We start from the raw sequence: 14,879 nt of genomic DNA, 5'->3' as shown, positions 1-14,879 counted from the left end.
CGAATTCGCTTCGCACCCAAAATTTTGCTGTTCACACAGCTGTAGTTATAACAAAGTAAATGAAAAATAGTCTTGTCACAGATAGTGTTACAAATATACGTTTATATTACGAATTTTCGGATATAACTAAGTTATTTTTATGTCAGACGCGACTTTGTTATAATGAGGTATGAGTGTACATGTCTCTTTCAGATGTACTACTGGCTCATTCAGGCTGAAATATTGTGCAGAGGTAGCATGTGGTAGCAGCTAGTGCAGAATGTCTGCCTGCAAGGGTGGTTTTATGGCAGTGTGACCAATATTGCCATGAAACTCCCTCTTAAAGCAGGTTTCACACGGGAGAATGCATAACCCACCATGGTGGTCTAGTGTTTACGGTGCTTGACTGTTGACCCGAAAGTTGCGGGGATCAAATCCCGGCGGCGGCAGCCACATTTTTCATGGAGGCGAAAATGCTTGAGGCCTGTGTACTTAGATTTAGGTGCATGTTAAAGCACCCCAGGTGGTCGAAATTTCCAGAGCCCTCCACTACGGTGTTCCTTATAATCATATCGTGGTTCTGGGATGCTAAACCCCAACAATTATTATATTAGGGAGAATGCATATATCCATCCATTTGAATTACTTCGAGTTTTGAAAGTCGAGCGAAAGTGAGTATCAAGTATCATAAGACTCTGAATATTCGGTATCAAATATTTGCCCAAGCCTAGAAAATTCAAGTTTGGTTGCAGCAAACTATTGGGAACTTCACGCATTCATCAACAGCCCTTTGTAAGTTTGCTTCTGGAGGATCTCTGTCGAACTTGCTGCAGCGGAGAAGTGGTATAATCTGTCATTGCTGAAATGAATAAATAGGTACTCAGCATGCTTCTTCATTGAGTTCACTAAGGTCGAGCGTTGGGCTAGTTGGTGCAGCATAATCCAAAGGTTTCACAGCGCATACAACGAGGTCTCTTCTTTGCTCGTCCTCGTTGTATGCGCTGTGAAACCTTTGGATTCTTCATTGAGGTTTTTGCCAAACTCTACAGGACATCACCCGCCACCGTGGTGTAGAGGTAATGTTGCTCGACTGCTGACCCGCAGGTCATGGGGTCGAATCCCGGTGGTGGCCGCCGCATTTTTTATGGAGGCGAAAATGCTTGAGGCCCATGTTCTTAGATTTAGGTGCACATTAGAGAACCCCAGGTGGTCAAAATTTCTGGAGCCCTCCACTATGGCATCTCTCATAATCATATCGTGGTTTTGGGATGTTAAACCCCAACAATTATTATTATGCACAGGACATTTGTGCCATGAATAACTGTGGCACCAAATTTCTATCTAGTAATCTTAGGATGAAACTGTGGGCGGTTCCGATATGTGTGGTAAGCCACTACTTTTCGAAGTAGCATGTGTGATATACATGATAAATAACTTGCGCTTGCAAACAGAGACACGAGAGAAGAGATCAAGATAACAGAAATGCTGTTTGTGTTTTCTTGATGTCTTTACTTGTGTCTGTGTTTGCATGCCTACCTTCTTATATCATGAATTCTTGCCAACTAGCTCAACTTTCTGTCGTTCTTTGTGTGCACATGTGTCATTCTCTGGATGCAGGTGATGATGAAGTCTGTGCGGCTGGAGTGGGCGCTGAAGGACCTACAGCAGGCCCAGCAGCTGCTGGACGAGGGGCTGCGCTTGTACGCCGACTTCCCCAAGCTGTGGATGATGAAGGGGCAGATTGAGCAGAGCCAGGGCCAGACCGATCTGGCACGCAACACCTACAATCAGGGGGTATGTTACTGAAAAACCGTAACAGATTACACGTGCTTTCTTCAGAAATGCAATTGCTTCCAGTTACCAATTAGTACTGACCTCAAGAAAGTAATTGATGAATTACTGAGAAGTAATAGATAATAACATTGTTTAAATACAGTAAATCAAAAACTGGCTACCTGGCCTGCCTTTTTCAGTGCATCCTCTGCAGCTCTTGAAACGTATATCTTCACCAGCAGAAACTTTGTTGGTCATCTCCCCTAATTTCTTTTTGAAAAATCAGCATTAACACTAAAAAGTGATAACATTCCCTAGTGTGTATGCAAAGGAAGCGCAGTGTTATACTGTATGGAAACTCCTTGTTCATAGGATTGTAATTACATTGTCGTGAGGCTTGTGTTCTGGTTCTCTATGGAATGCAGCACTTTACAGCTGCTAGTGCACAGACTCCCTCTGAGATGGTGCTCTTGGTGAAGCCAGTGAAATGGCAAAATTGCCATCAGTATACATCCGTGTGAGTGTGAGGCTGCTCGGAGCATTATTGTAAGTGTTCTACTGTTATTTTGTGCCAAATACAAATGCAAAATACTGCACTGCCTGTTTTGCTTCGTCGTTGATAATGTAATTGAATTACGTTATGTCACTGCAATTTTGCATTGCATTTTCATTTCTTCCAATTTTTAACTAATTTCTCAATTGTCACTGAAGTGCAATTAACAGAGTGTAATGTCTGTCTCTCTGGAAAGCAGCAAGCCATGTAGACACACATAAAGCTATAGTGTAATTGCTTGGCCTTGAAGACTGCTCACAAAGTACATGGATGTGCACACCACACAGGGGCAATTTCCCAAATGCCATATTTACTCACGTAAGCTCTGGGTTTTCTTTTTGTAGCCTTTTCCGTGAGGCTCGATAGATTCCTGGGACATTTAAGCAGAATGCTGCAACAAGCAGATGACCATAAATGCACATTGACTCGGTCGCTTCTGCTGTTCTCGTCATTTGGGGAAGTCATCTTCTTGTCGGCAATCTTGGAAAATCGACAAGCTCAGCCTTGAAGGACGCGTACACAAGAGGAGAAAATTTGACGAACAGTCACGCTGGGCAATCTTGCAAAGTTGGTCGTCCTCTGTGCTGTCCATTATCACTGTTTTGAGATTACTGTCGTCTTAAGTAAGAGTCTTGACAAGTAACCAGTGCTCTTTTGACAATGGTGTAAAATGCAGCCGTTGTAGAAATAACGACCTTCTGTAAGCGCAGCACTTGCTTCTGGAGAACCATCTCTGTTAGTGGGCAGTGTAGCTTCACCTTATGTTTTTAAAGGGACACATTAAAACAAAGTGCTCTTTCTCTTGCAAGAAGTTTGGTGTGCCAGAAAAGACACAAAAGGAAGCAACACCTTATTATGGTCATTTGAAGTTCCCCAGCCAGCTTACCAAGGCATCCTCAATTTCGATAGTATCTGTCTGAACCTAGTTTATATTTACATAGGGGAACATTGCTGTCACTTTCAATGCTGCATTTTTCTGTGGACAAAATTGACTTTTTTTCTTTTTTTTTTGCCGGCACAGCAACACAGCTGGATGATTATCCTTCTATGAAAGAGACGTTGGTACAATAGACTCTCGATAATTCTAACAAATCTTAAATTTTTGGTTGGGCTGCTAAGTTTTCAATGTGTCTTTGAGCCACTTAATCCAAACTGCCCCACTGCACAAATTCGATTAGTTCAAACTTTTTGCTTGTCCATGCCTAGAAAAATCCACTACCTTTGTTGCTTCTAGCTGAACATTTGCATTTCTATGTCACTAACAGTTGCATATAAAGCAGATTGCCTGCCCACAAAATGACACAAGCTAGCCGAACTGCTTGCACCAACAATCGCACGCTGACCGAGGAAAAAAAAATCAAAATGGTCTAGCCTAGCCTATTGCACGATGAACGCGTCTTAAAGTCACTTACGCCACAGTTAGTATACACTGTTATCATGCGGGAAAGCGTCCTAAGAGTGGGAAGGGGCAATCGGTTGGCACAAAACTTTACTGGCAACCATGCAGAGCTGTCTATGATGTTCCTGCGGCACTCAGAAACAAAACTCACAGGGTCCCTTATGCATTCACTTACGACAACTGGAAGGCGAAAACCATCTTCTTTTTCTTCTCACTCGATGAATTGATCCCGCCCCGCCACCCTCCAAAAGCTTTCTGCACCTAACGTGGTTTTCCACTGCCTCCGTGATCGGCCCACATTTGACTGAGCTACGATGTCATGTGATGACGCCACATGTGATGTTACGTGACATGACGTCACAAGTTTTGGCGACATGTGACATCATGATGACGTCATCACGTGATAAGTATTTTTTGCATCACTCATGCGGGTGCAGCCTGCGGGAGATGCCTACGCAGAACGCCAGTCACTTTTCGTGTTTGATGAGGCATCTAAGGCTTTTGCCTTTTTAAACATCACAATGCTAGTTGGCATTTGCCCTGAGTCATATCTGTGAGAACAAAATCTTGAGGTCCCCCTCGAGTTTAAATTATGGAGAGTCTGCTGTATTTCCTTTGCTGAAGCCCCTTTGCCCCCTTGCAAACTGTTCAAGTATTTTGTGTTTTCGCGCAGCTCAAGAAGTGTCCTACGTCAGTGCCCCTGTGGTTGCTGCTGTCTCGGCTGGAGGAGTCAACAGGTGCACTGACCAAGGCCCGCTCTGTGCTGGAGAAGGCCCGGCTGCGCAACCCTGGCTGTGCAGAGCTCTGGCTCGAGGCCGTGCGAATCGAGGTCCGTGCTGGTTTCAAGGAGATTGCTCAGAACCTCATGGCTAAAGGTCAGCTCCTTGCTCTACTTCTGAGGGATGCCCCTTTAAGGTTTAAAAAAGTGGGCTGCCTGAGGGGAGACGCGATTCTATACAGTTTGAAAAATTATTTTGGGTGATACAAGTAAATTTAACATGCAGCTTCTTTCTGCTTTTCTCCGCTTAGACTTTAATTAGTAGCGGAATTAAAACAGGATACAGTTAAACCTCTTTATGATGAACATTAGTTTAACATGATTCTCTATATAATAAAGTAAAGTAGACTGTCGTTAAATGGAACCTGAAGGAACCAGGAAAATGTGTTCCGTTTACTGAGAGAGGAGCAAGGGTGCAAAATCCAAGTATGAAACGAATCATATCAGGGACAGTTATTCCATTTAAGCAGCAGTTCCATTTAAGGAGGTTTCCGTTTACTGGGAGTCTACTGTATTTTACTTTTTATAACTTCATTTTCATACAACACTGTCTATTTTTAACCTAAGGATGCTTTTCCACAATTTTATTATCATGGTGTATCACTTCAAGAAAGCAAAGAAAAAAGAACTAGGTAATGACTTGGAAGCTACTCCTGGCGCCAGTGGTCAAATAATTATTACATACCGTATAAACGCGTGTAAGGGCCGCACTTTTTTTTCAAGAAATAAGGGCCAATTTTTAGGGTGTGCCCCATACACGCAACATTTTTTTTAAAAGTGCAAAAGTGCAAGACCATCATTCCGCACTTCAGTCACATAGCGGAGCAAGTCTTTTTCCAAATCGGGAAACTTGCACTGCTCTCCTCGGAAAGCGTGCTTAGTGCTGTTGGTGTTTCGCAAGGCTTCTTTTTGAGCACAGCAACGTTGAACACACTTCTCGTCAACGTCGAATTTTCTGCCGGCGGCACGTTTCCCATGCTCGAGAGCATACTCGATCACCTTCAACTTATAGCCAGCCGTGTAGCTATTCAGGTGCTTGCCCATCTTGCCAAAACGTGAACGTCGTGTAGAAAACAAGCTAGCACGAAGGTCATCGAACAGTGCAGAAAACTACAGCAAATGGCTGGCTGAACTGCACAAACCGAACGCGAACACCATGCCAAAGTTGGTGATGCTAATGCCGATATGGATAGCGCCGATAGCGCGTTTGCATAAAGATGTGAGAAGCTAAAGATAAAATCCTGCTTTAACCTTTAGTTGGCGAGTCTATGAATACTAATAAAAAAGTTCAAATTTTTAGCCCACTTCACGAACATCTTAACACGAATAAAATCCAAAAATATATATATACTCTGGTGACGATGATGATGGTTGCGTTTCCTTGCGCCATCTATTGACTACGCCTAGAAGCTTACGCGCGCGCGCATTTTGAATACGTATTGGTTGAGGAAAGTGTGGGTGCGGCCCTTACGCGGATTTTAATTTTTTTTTTTTTAGAATATGCACTTCAAAAAAACGGGGTGCGGCCCTTACACGCGTTTATACAGTACAGTTTTTGTAACGCACTTTTCAAATCGCACGATGGAGAGCGTCTGCCAAGGTGGAGCAGTTTCTTTTCCAGCAGTGGCTGAGGGTCAAGGGTGCACCTTCTGAGTGCTGTCTTCCTCACCATTTCGAATTTCTTTATTTAGCGTCAGATGTGCCACGATATGTGCTATGAGGGTAACTTGTTTGGGCTAGTTGGTGTCTATTCATTGCTACATAATTGCGCACCGCTTAGAAGACGAGGACAAAACTGCACGAACGCAAGTGCAAGCTTTCAACTGGATTTAATGGGTGGACAAATGATGCTTTTATACACATGCGTCTGTGACGTATCTTGGGTCTCTTCTTGATATATACATGTCTAGTCACGGACGCATGAAATCATTGAGGCGTTCGAGATTATTCGCTTGGGGGAAGACTGCGCCAGTATGGCTTCTCTGGGACTAATGCAGAAATAAATAATAAATTCATAATGCAGAGCTAGGCAATGGGTGCATGTTTTCTCGGCATGAGTGGCTTTCGTTATTGTATGGTTTTGTTTGGGTTTGTTTTTTATGTAAATGTATAAAACGCTTCGATGTTATAATGAGCACACAAATATGTGCGGTGTTGTGTCTGTGATTAGACATGTATATCAAGATGTCACTAAAGATACATCACACACTCATGTGGATAAAAGCATCATTTGTCCACCCAATAAATCCAGTTGAAAGTTTGCACTTGTGTTTGTGCAGTTATGTCCTCACCTTCTAAGCGGTACGCAGTTACGTAACGATGTGCTATGAATATGTCAGTATTGTGCAGTTGGTGATGACTGTACTGCGAACAATGGCCCGCATACGACAGTAAGCTTGCGGCAATGTGTTGTGCGTGGGGCATTTGGAATGGTGCAAGAAACGGTTGCATAGCACTACAACAACGTTATCTTCCTGTTGTGCTTTCTATGCAGCCATGCAGGATTGCCCTGCCAGTGGCATCCTGTGGGCCGAGGCCATCTTCATGGAGCCCCGTCCACAGCGCAAAACCAAGAGCGTGGATGCACTCAAGCGCTGCGAGCATGACGCCTATGTCCTCCTGGCTGTCAGCAAGTGAGACAGCTTCCTTCAATCTCTCTGACTGTTCTAATTATTTGGCACTTTAGTTAGTATTTGGAGGCTCCTTTTCAATTAGTCTATGGCTTTGGTGATTAGTAGTTGCTTCTTACGCTACAATTTATGACATGTTTGTCTTCAACCTTGTATACTGTGAACATTGCAACCATAGCCTGTCTGTGCAAGCTTCTGTTTGTTTGTTTATTTATTTGTTTACCTTCAGGGTCCAGAAAGACATTGCAGGGGAGGTTGATGTAATTAACAAAAAATACAATAAAATATAACATGTTCAAAGGGTTGCAGTCGAACCCACTTATAACGGTACCGGTTTTGACTATATATCTGTTATAATAATGAAAAGCTGCTGCACCGTCAACTTTTGTATGTTTTATATGGTAAAATAACTGGCTTACTACAGTGCCCCCATGCAGCATCATCGGTTATAGCAGTGAAGCCAGCTGCTAGGTGTCTGTGGCGAAAGGTAATGGAACCAGAAATCCTTGAAATGAAAGAAGCGGAATATTTGTGCCACTGCACCCTTGCTAACTGTCGCCACGCACCCATACAATAGGAGCCCTCCTGCAGCCTTCTCAGAATCGACAGCCTTGCGCGCCTCTCCTGTTGCCCGTCCACCCCTCTGAACATTAATAGGCCACTCCGCATCACCCTTCAAAACACGAATGGAACGCTCCAAGTGAGCTGCCTGCAATCACAGTTAGCTCACGCCTTCGCACATTTCCGGTACTTGTCCGTAAAGACAACACCGCACTGTGCCATGACAGTGGTCCCTTCAGACTGTTGATTACCTTCACCCCATCACACTTCGGCGTTGCGGCAAAGCTGCCTTTCGGACTGCTCTTACGGTCGCAAGCGAATCAACTCGCAAAAGCGCTGGTTTGAACCTGCAGACGCGACAGAGGTGAGGACTTAAAGGGGCCTGCAACACTTTTTGAGCAGGGTCAAAAAGCGCTGCGGATCGGTAGTCGAGGCTCCCGAGAACACGCGAGCGAAATATTATAGCGAAGCGAGCGGCCTGGAATTTACAATAAATTCTCAAAGTCAGCTGAAAATCGCTCCCTCTTCTCTCGACAAATGATGTATTAGTCCACAATATATGACGCGATTGTCGGCAGTTCCGCCCCGCCACGGTGGTCTAGTGGTTATGGCGCTCGACTGCTGACCCGAAGGTCGCGGGATCGAATCCCGGCCGCGGCGGCTGCATTTTCGATGGAGGCGAAAATGTTTGAGATATAGTATTGTGAACATTAGGCAGCTTGCACGGATAATGAGATGACAGGGTTATGCCCAGCATGAAAACTTTGATCTGGATGCACTCTATTTTTGTTCTACTATTGACTGTGTGAGAACATTGTGGCTAAGTTGGTTTTCACTTAGTCCCATGCCATTTCTTCGAAGCTCAAAAAATGCTTGTGTCAACTGAAGTGTGTGCACTCCACAACAAATCCACAAGTACAGTCTCCGACCGATTTTCCGGACCTTTCGGGGTCTGCGAAATAGTCCAAAAAATCTAACAGTCTGAAAAAATGGTTAAGACATGAAAATGAAGTTTATTTGGATTAGAAGAGCCTAGAAAGACACCCAATGATGCCCTGCTTCATGCTATGCTTGGGAACAAGCAGATTTGGTTGTATTTGGCCTACGGTAACAACGTCAGCGCGTTGGCATTGACCATTGCGGACACCACAGTTGGTGGTTCCATGGCACCAAGCAAACAAAACTTGATGTAGGTCACAAAAAGATGCACGCAACGTCTCGTCTGTTTGGTGAGATTTAACGATGCAGTTAGGGGTTCTTAACCTCCACAAACATCGAAACGCTACCGCCGCAGCCACGATCAAACCCGCGTGTTTCAGGATGTGCACATTAACTGAGTGCTACTGAGCAACCGCAAGAGCAGAGAACATGGGACGCGCACAACGGCTCAAAAATACTTGACACAACACCAACACGACCACGTGCGGAATGACAACTGGAAAGACCACATTCTTTTCCTTCCTCCGTGGGAAAAACAATCGCACAAAAAATTTTAAAAACCTACCGGCATATTAATGATGACGATAAGGCTGACTGAAAAAGAACAGTTGCGTCCCCTAGACATTTTTGCCTGCCAAGGAAGATAGGACACGGCCTCCGAAACGGGAAGGTTGTGCACACTTCCAGTCTTGAAGGCAACGCAACTAGCCACTGGAAGCCAAACTTGACCAGGCCAACAGAAAATCTAAGGCGGCTTTCAAAATCGAGCGGCATGGCTCAAAACAAGTTATTTGGTCCAAAAAATTGAACTTTAGGGCATGAATTCGTCTGAAAAATCGGACGCCAAAATGCATTAGTGCTATGGGAACCTTGACGGTGCATTAATGAAGTCTGAAATATCCAAGAAGTCCGAATTTTTTTTAGTCTGAAAAATCCATCGCGCCAACTGTAGCATTAAAGGGATGATTGGGCATTCTTGTTTGTTGCAATTACTTTTAGTTGAAGATCTCTTCTTCGTAGTTCTCTCTGTCATAGGTGTGAATTCTACTGCTGTGGAAGACCACGATTTCATATGCTAATTTCAGAAGTCTGTACTGCTGCTGTGGTCCTTATACTCTGAGAGGTCATGGGGCAGCTAAGAAATCTGTTATTCACTGTAATCTAGCAGTGCATTGTCAATATGAAGTAATCCATTGTACCTAATGCATTTTAACCAAGAATTTTGAAATTCTTGTCAAACAGATATTACCGCAAGTACTACTAGTGATTGCATCATCGCTGTTGAAGTTTCTTTTCAAACCTGTTTAAATGTTTGAAATACGATGACATGCACTTCAACCTTCTCCTTCCATTTTTCCTTGCAGGCTTTTCTGGACCGAACGCAAGACAAACAAAGTTCGAGAATGGTTAAACCGTACCGTAAAGATTGAGCCAGACCTGGGCGATGCATGGGCCTACTACTACAAGTTTGAACTTCTCCATGGCAGTGAGGTAGATTCTGGGCTTGTAGTTGTGGGTGATTTCATCCATTTTTACTGTATTGAATTGCCTAACAATTTCTTTTCTCACCTTAAGAATTGATGCTATGTAGCAGGCTAAAATTTTAGCACACATTTAAAACATGTCTACATGTGCAATGACCAGTTTGATAGGTGCTGTGAATGTGATCACAATGTGCACCTATACCACATGGGCCAGCGCATGAATTAAAAGTAGTGGTATGAAGTGCACAGTCTACAAGAAATTGCAGAAAAGTGTTGGGTTGATTAGCTCTTAGAATAAAGATCGTAACATGCAAATGGGTGTGAAACTACAGCAGATCATTATTGTTTCTTGTTTTCTTGCAATACCGCCAGCTAAGAAACTTATGACGATGAATTTATTGCTGAGTCGCACAGAGGAACTAAGGATCTTTTTAATCCCATCTTCATGAAACAATTTGAAGTGAACAGTCACCTAGGCCTTCCACATGTCAGCGATCAGGACCTGATCGCTGCCTTGCGATTATGTTCACCATTGCCAATGCCTTGCTCTAAGCACCCAATTTTTCGGACATGAACTGTTTCGTAAAAATGTATGAACAATCTGGAAGCAAAAAAAAAAACAAATTAGTACTTCGGTAAAATCGGTTTTGTTGTTCTCTGAAGTAGCAGTGGAGCAGAAAGTTCAATTTACAGCTGCAGATGCATTTCGCATGTACCTATTCCTCAGAAGTGCTTGAGCTTATCGAATGTAGAGTTAAAGGAATGATAAGTTAGTAAAGGGGGCGGTACCTTATTGAGTAAGCTAGTTCAGAAGAGAGAACTTCTACTCAAATTGCACTAAACCTACTTGTGGCTATGCCACTTTCAGGAGCAGCAAGAAGAGGTGAAAAGGCGGTGCGTGATGGCAGAACCAAGGCACGGCCCAAACTGGTGTCGGGTGTCCAAAGACATTGTCAACTGGCGGAAGAAGACCGAAGACATTCTTGTCCTGGTGGCAAACGCTCTTCCAATCCCAACGTAGCTGCAAGAAACAGAATCCTTAGTTACAATCTCTGTAGTGACATCATTGTTCTTTGATTTTACCATAACTTTATTGTCGTGAGGCATGCCAGTCAGCAAAAGAGTGTTACAAAGGCATACGCTTCTCTGAAGGAAAAGTGCCCGTTGCCTCAGGTGTAAGTCCACACCAGTTCTTGTGCCCTTGAATAAACTCAGCAGCCACTACGTGTAAAGATTAAATGATGGTGGCTGCAAGATTCGTAATTCTCTTGCATTCAATGAGAGGTTAAAACACATCGTCACATTCACACTGTTTTTATGCCCACAGTGTACCCTAAAAGTATTTCTTTTCTGGTACTTGCACAGCTACACGTGATAGAGAGACAAGAACATTGCCATCACATTAGTGCATATACAGTTTACAAAACTTATCAGACTATTTGTACATTGCTGTAAAATGAGCCTAGACCACTGAGAGGCTTCAATGAAATAAAGATGGTCTTACTCACTGCGTCTTGCTGTTCGCCAATGTATGCCTGGTTACTTTTTCAAGCGAAGCTTGGTTACTTTTTCAAGCGAAGCTTGGTTACTTTTTCAAATGAAGCTTGCTATGAGTTAATTTTCGGTGGCGGCATAGTATGCGAAAAACCCGGCGAGTGTGCAGAAATGTGGCCCACAAAGGTGCGCCGATTACACGTGTATTTGCACCCTTTTCCAATAATTCATGCTCTCTGAATCGTGGACTTATTGCCGATCAGCCATTTCCGATATGGCAATCTGATCGTTTGTCGGACTTGTAATTTTACGTGGACACATTTCATTGTTGCCCGGATATAAACACATGACTGTCATTGTTTCTTGTAGCAACTGAAGTGTCGCGCTGCTAAACACGTGCATGAATGTCCGATTCCCTCCATGGAGGAAGGAAACAGTTAGGAGGGAACATTGCACAATGCGATAGAAAGAAGGCAAGAAAGAAAGAAAAGTATTATGTCAGGTTTGCACACGCCAAGCTTCGCATGTCCCCATTATGCTGATAAGGCAAGGGCTGTTGAATTTTTTTTTTGACAGTAGGACATTTTATTTGACACAGTAGATACTCTAACCGAGGTTTGGAATGGACAAACCTCAATAGTATCTCAATAGTTGAACCTTGCTATAACAAATGGGAATACATCAAGGTATTGGTCTTCAGTAGTAATTCCTTCTTAAATTTCATTCGGATACTGTGAATTTCAAACCTATTGTAGTACTTTTTGGTCTGTGCAGGCACGTAACATATCAAGATTACCCGAGCTGTGCAGCATTCATTCTCTGGAAATATGCATCGGTGTGCCGGAACTCGGCATTGACGAGGCAGGCAATGACAACACGTGCTCTTTACTATCAATTTATTTTTCATATCTCAAGCAGGGGCGGATACAGAATTTTTTCAAGGGGGGGTCAGCTTACGGGAGGATCTGATATGTCCTCTTCTTAGGGGTGTATAGGTTCATAAATGAAAGGGAGGGTCAGGACATCCAAACCCTCCCTTTGGATCTGCCCGTAAGCTCAAGGCGCCACTTTGCAAATAGTACCTATCCAAACATTTGACAGCTAGTTCTAAAATTCGCTTTTTCCTAAGTTTGAATGTCTCGGCAGTCGCGCAAGCTTCGTTCGCTATACATAGACCCCCAACAATCATCGGACAATAATTCAAACTCGACAGAGATGTCTTAAAAGTTTGAATAATCAGGACTACAAAATACTCTCTGATTCATCAGAAAATGAGTGGATTTATTCACAAGTGGCCAGAGACAGGGAAGAGAGGGAGACACAGAGACAAAAAAGCAAGGAATTGCAGTAAGTTAAAGCATACACATGTGCTGTTTGCGGCCCTGCACCAAGGGTTTTCAGTATTCGTTTGCCTTTAAAACTAAATGCCAAAACGCGCCAACAGTACAAGCCACTAAGTATGGCTGTTTTTGTGCAAGGAAATAACGAGGGAAGGGGTCCAGGGCAGCCAACTAGCCCAGCATGAACCGACTGAACCGACTAGCCTAGCATGAACCGACATGAACCAACTAGCCCAGCAACGTGTACTTCTAATCCTGAAATTGTTGATGTTCCCTTGCACATCTATCTACTAGGTTATCGCCAAGGAAGAGTGTTCTGTCGCGTCTTCTTCCGTTTCCTTGTTTCTGCTTGCACAGCATGTGATTGTATACCGTGCTCACCTTCAGAGCACATTATTATTATTATTATTATTTTATTGCGATAGCAATCATATGGACCCTCTTGGTGGGCCTTGCCATCGCCGTCATGCTCCATATAAATTCCGAATCGATAGCATCGTCCCGCCTGCAAGGGCTGCCGTCGATCGCTTTTCAGGCTGGGAAGAAACGCCCCGCCCTTCTTTCGTCTAGCGAAATGCGCATGGAGATAGGAACCGGAAGGGGGTGGGGCTGCGTGGGAGGAAATGCGTACTTTGGCTTACAGTGCGTGGCAGCCCGCCGTCTTGCGCACCATATAAATAGCTTGCACGTGACGCCATGGACGCAGTACTGTCACTTCACGATGGCGACTTTGATGACGATCAAGTTGCGGCTAACCTCTTCAATGCGATAACGACGTGGCACGAACGCCTGTGTGCGCGAATAGCGAAAGAACCTGCATGTGATGTCTGATAACATTCAAAAGAGCTTGTGTAAGGGCTAATTGGAACATAATGGATGATAGGCCTAAAGGCAGCGCTGCAAAGTTCACAAAGACGGCATACAATGCGCTTCGTCTGTGTCGTTCCTGTCTGCCGTTTTTGTGAACTTTGCAGCGCTGCCTTTATCGTCCGTTTTCAGTGGCGCATCCAGAGGGTGGCACACCGCGCCCGTGCCCCCTGAAATGTAGTTTTTTTTTTTTGGCATACAAAGCACAAAATGATGCCAGACCACGTGTGCCTGCCCGGCCCCCACTTCAGATCAAGGGGTGACCCCCCCCCTCCCCCGAAAAAATTTTTTAATAACGTTAACGTGACGTCGCAAACTTCTCGACCTCCCCCCCCGCCCCCCCCCCCGTACTGGTGCTCCAACACGGTGATTTCAGTGACGTCAGAGGAGATCAGCAGACGGGCCATACCTATGTACGTGTTATCGCAAAGTTTGCGTTGAAGCCATAGACGGAAGTTACGAAGGCCGCTAAGCTCGCAGAAGCGGCCGCATTTCCTTCCAGCTGCGCCAGGTCGGAGGCTGAAGGAATGAGTTGGGGAGCTATTCTCGAATCTCGATGTATCCACCTAGTGGACATATCCTCTTCGGCGGAGCGCATTCAGTTGCTCGAAAAACCGGCGAGCCGTGACGTCATGGCGCTCTTGACTCTAGAAACGTTGCTGGGGGCAGCATTCGTTGCGGTGAAGTGTATTCCGTCTCTATGATTTGTGTCAAGAGTTGTGAAAGCTTCGAGACGTTAAAATGACTTTGCGGAAGAAGGACCGGAAACAGGGGGCGCGCTGCTCGTCGAGCTCCAGTAAAAAAGGTAAAAGAAAAAGGGAGAAGGCGCATGTTGCAATTAGTTACATAAACATGCAGGGTGGCAGAAAAAACGCCAGGCCTGCGCTGAAACCACAGCACAGTCACAGCGAAAGCTGGAAGAGCGGCGTTTCTAGAGCCCGTTGTAAGCTCTCTTGGGGCTACAATACAAGCACACTAGAAAGGTACCCACTACGCCATAAATTACAATTTCTGTGAAGTTGGGAAGCACCTACTAAGCCATTATTCGTCATTCTTTCGGAGAAGCGAGGCACCAGCTACAC

General features: G+C 44.4%; 1 protein-coding gene across 1 annotated transcript in view; it reads left to right on the top strand.

Annotated features, from left to right (window-relative positions):
• LOC119383761 (pre-mRNA-processing factor 6) overlaps nt 1-11,615 on the top strand; it is a gene marked incomplete at its 5' end in the record, with an annotated part of 54,028 nt that extends 42,413 nt beyond the window's left edge. The window contains 5 exon segments of the mRNA XM_037652060.2: nt 1,597-1,773; nt 4,378-4,579; nt 6,977-7,115; nt 9,977-10,103; nt 10,965-11,615. Of these exon segments, the coding sequence (XP_037507988.1) occupies nt 1,597-1,773; nt 4,378-4,579; nt 6,977-7,115; nt 9,977-10,103; nt 10,965-11,117 (798 nt within the window).
• Nucleotides 11,616-14,879: the final 3,264 nt, after the last annotated feature.

The sequence above is a fragment of the Rhipicephalus sanguineus genome, chromosome 2, assembly GCF_013339695.2.
Source record: "Rhipicephalus sanguineus isolate Rsan-2018 chromosome 2, BIME_Rsan_1.4, whole genome shotgun sequence".
NCBI classification, from domain to species: domain Eukaryota; kingdom Metazoa; phylum Arthropoda; class Arachnida; order Ixodida; family Ixodidae; genus Rhipicephalus; species Rhipicephalus sanguineus.
The sequence above is the reverse complement of the archived record's forward strand: the minus strand, read 5'-3'. Positions and strand labels throughout refer to the sequence as shown.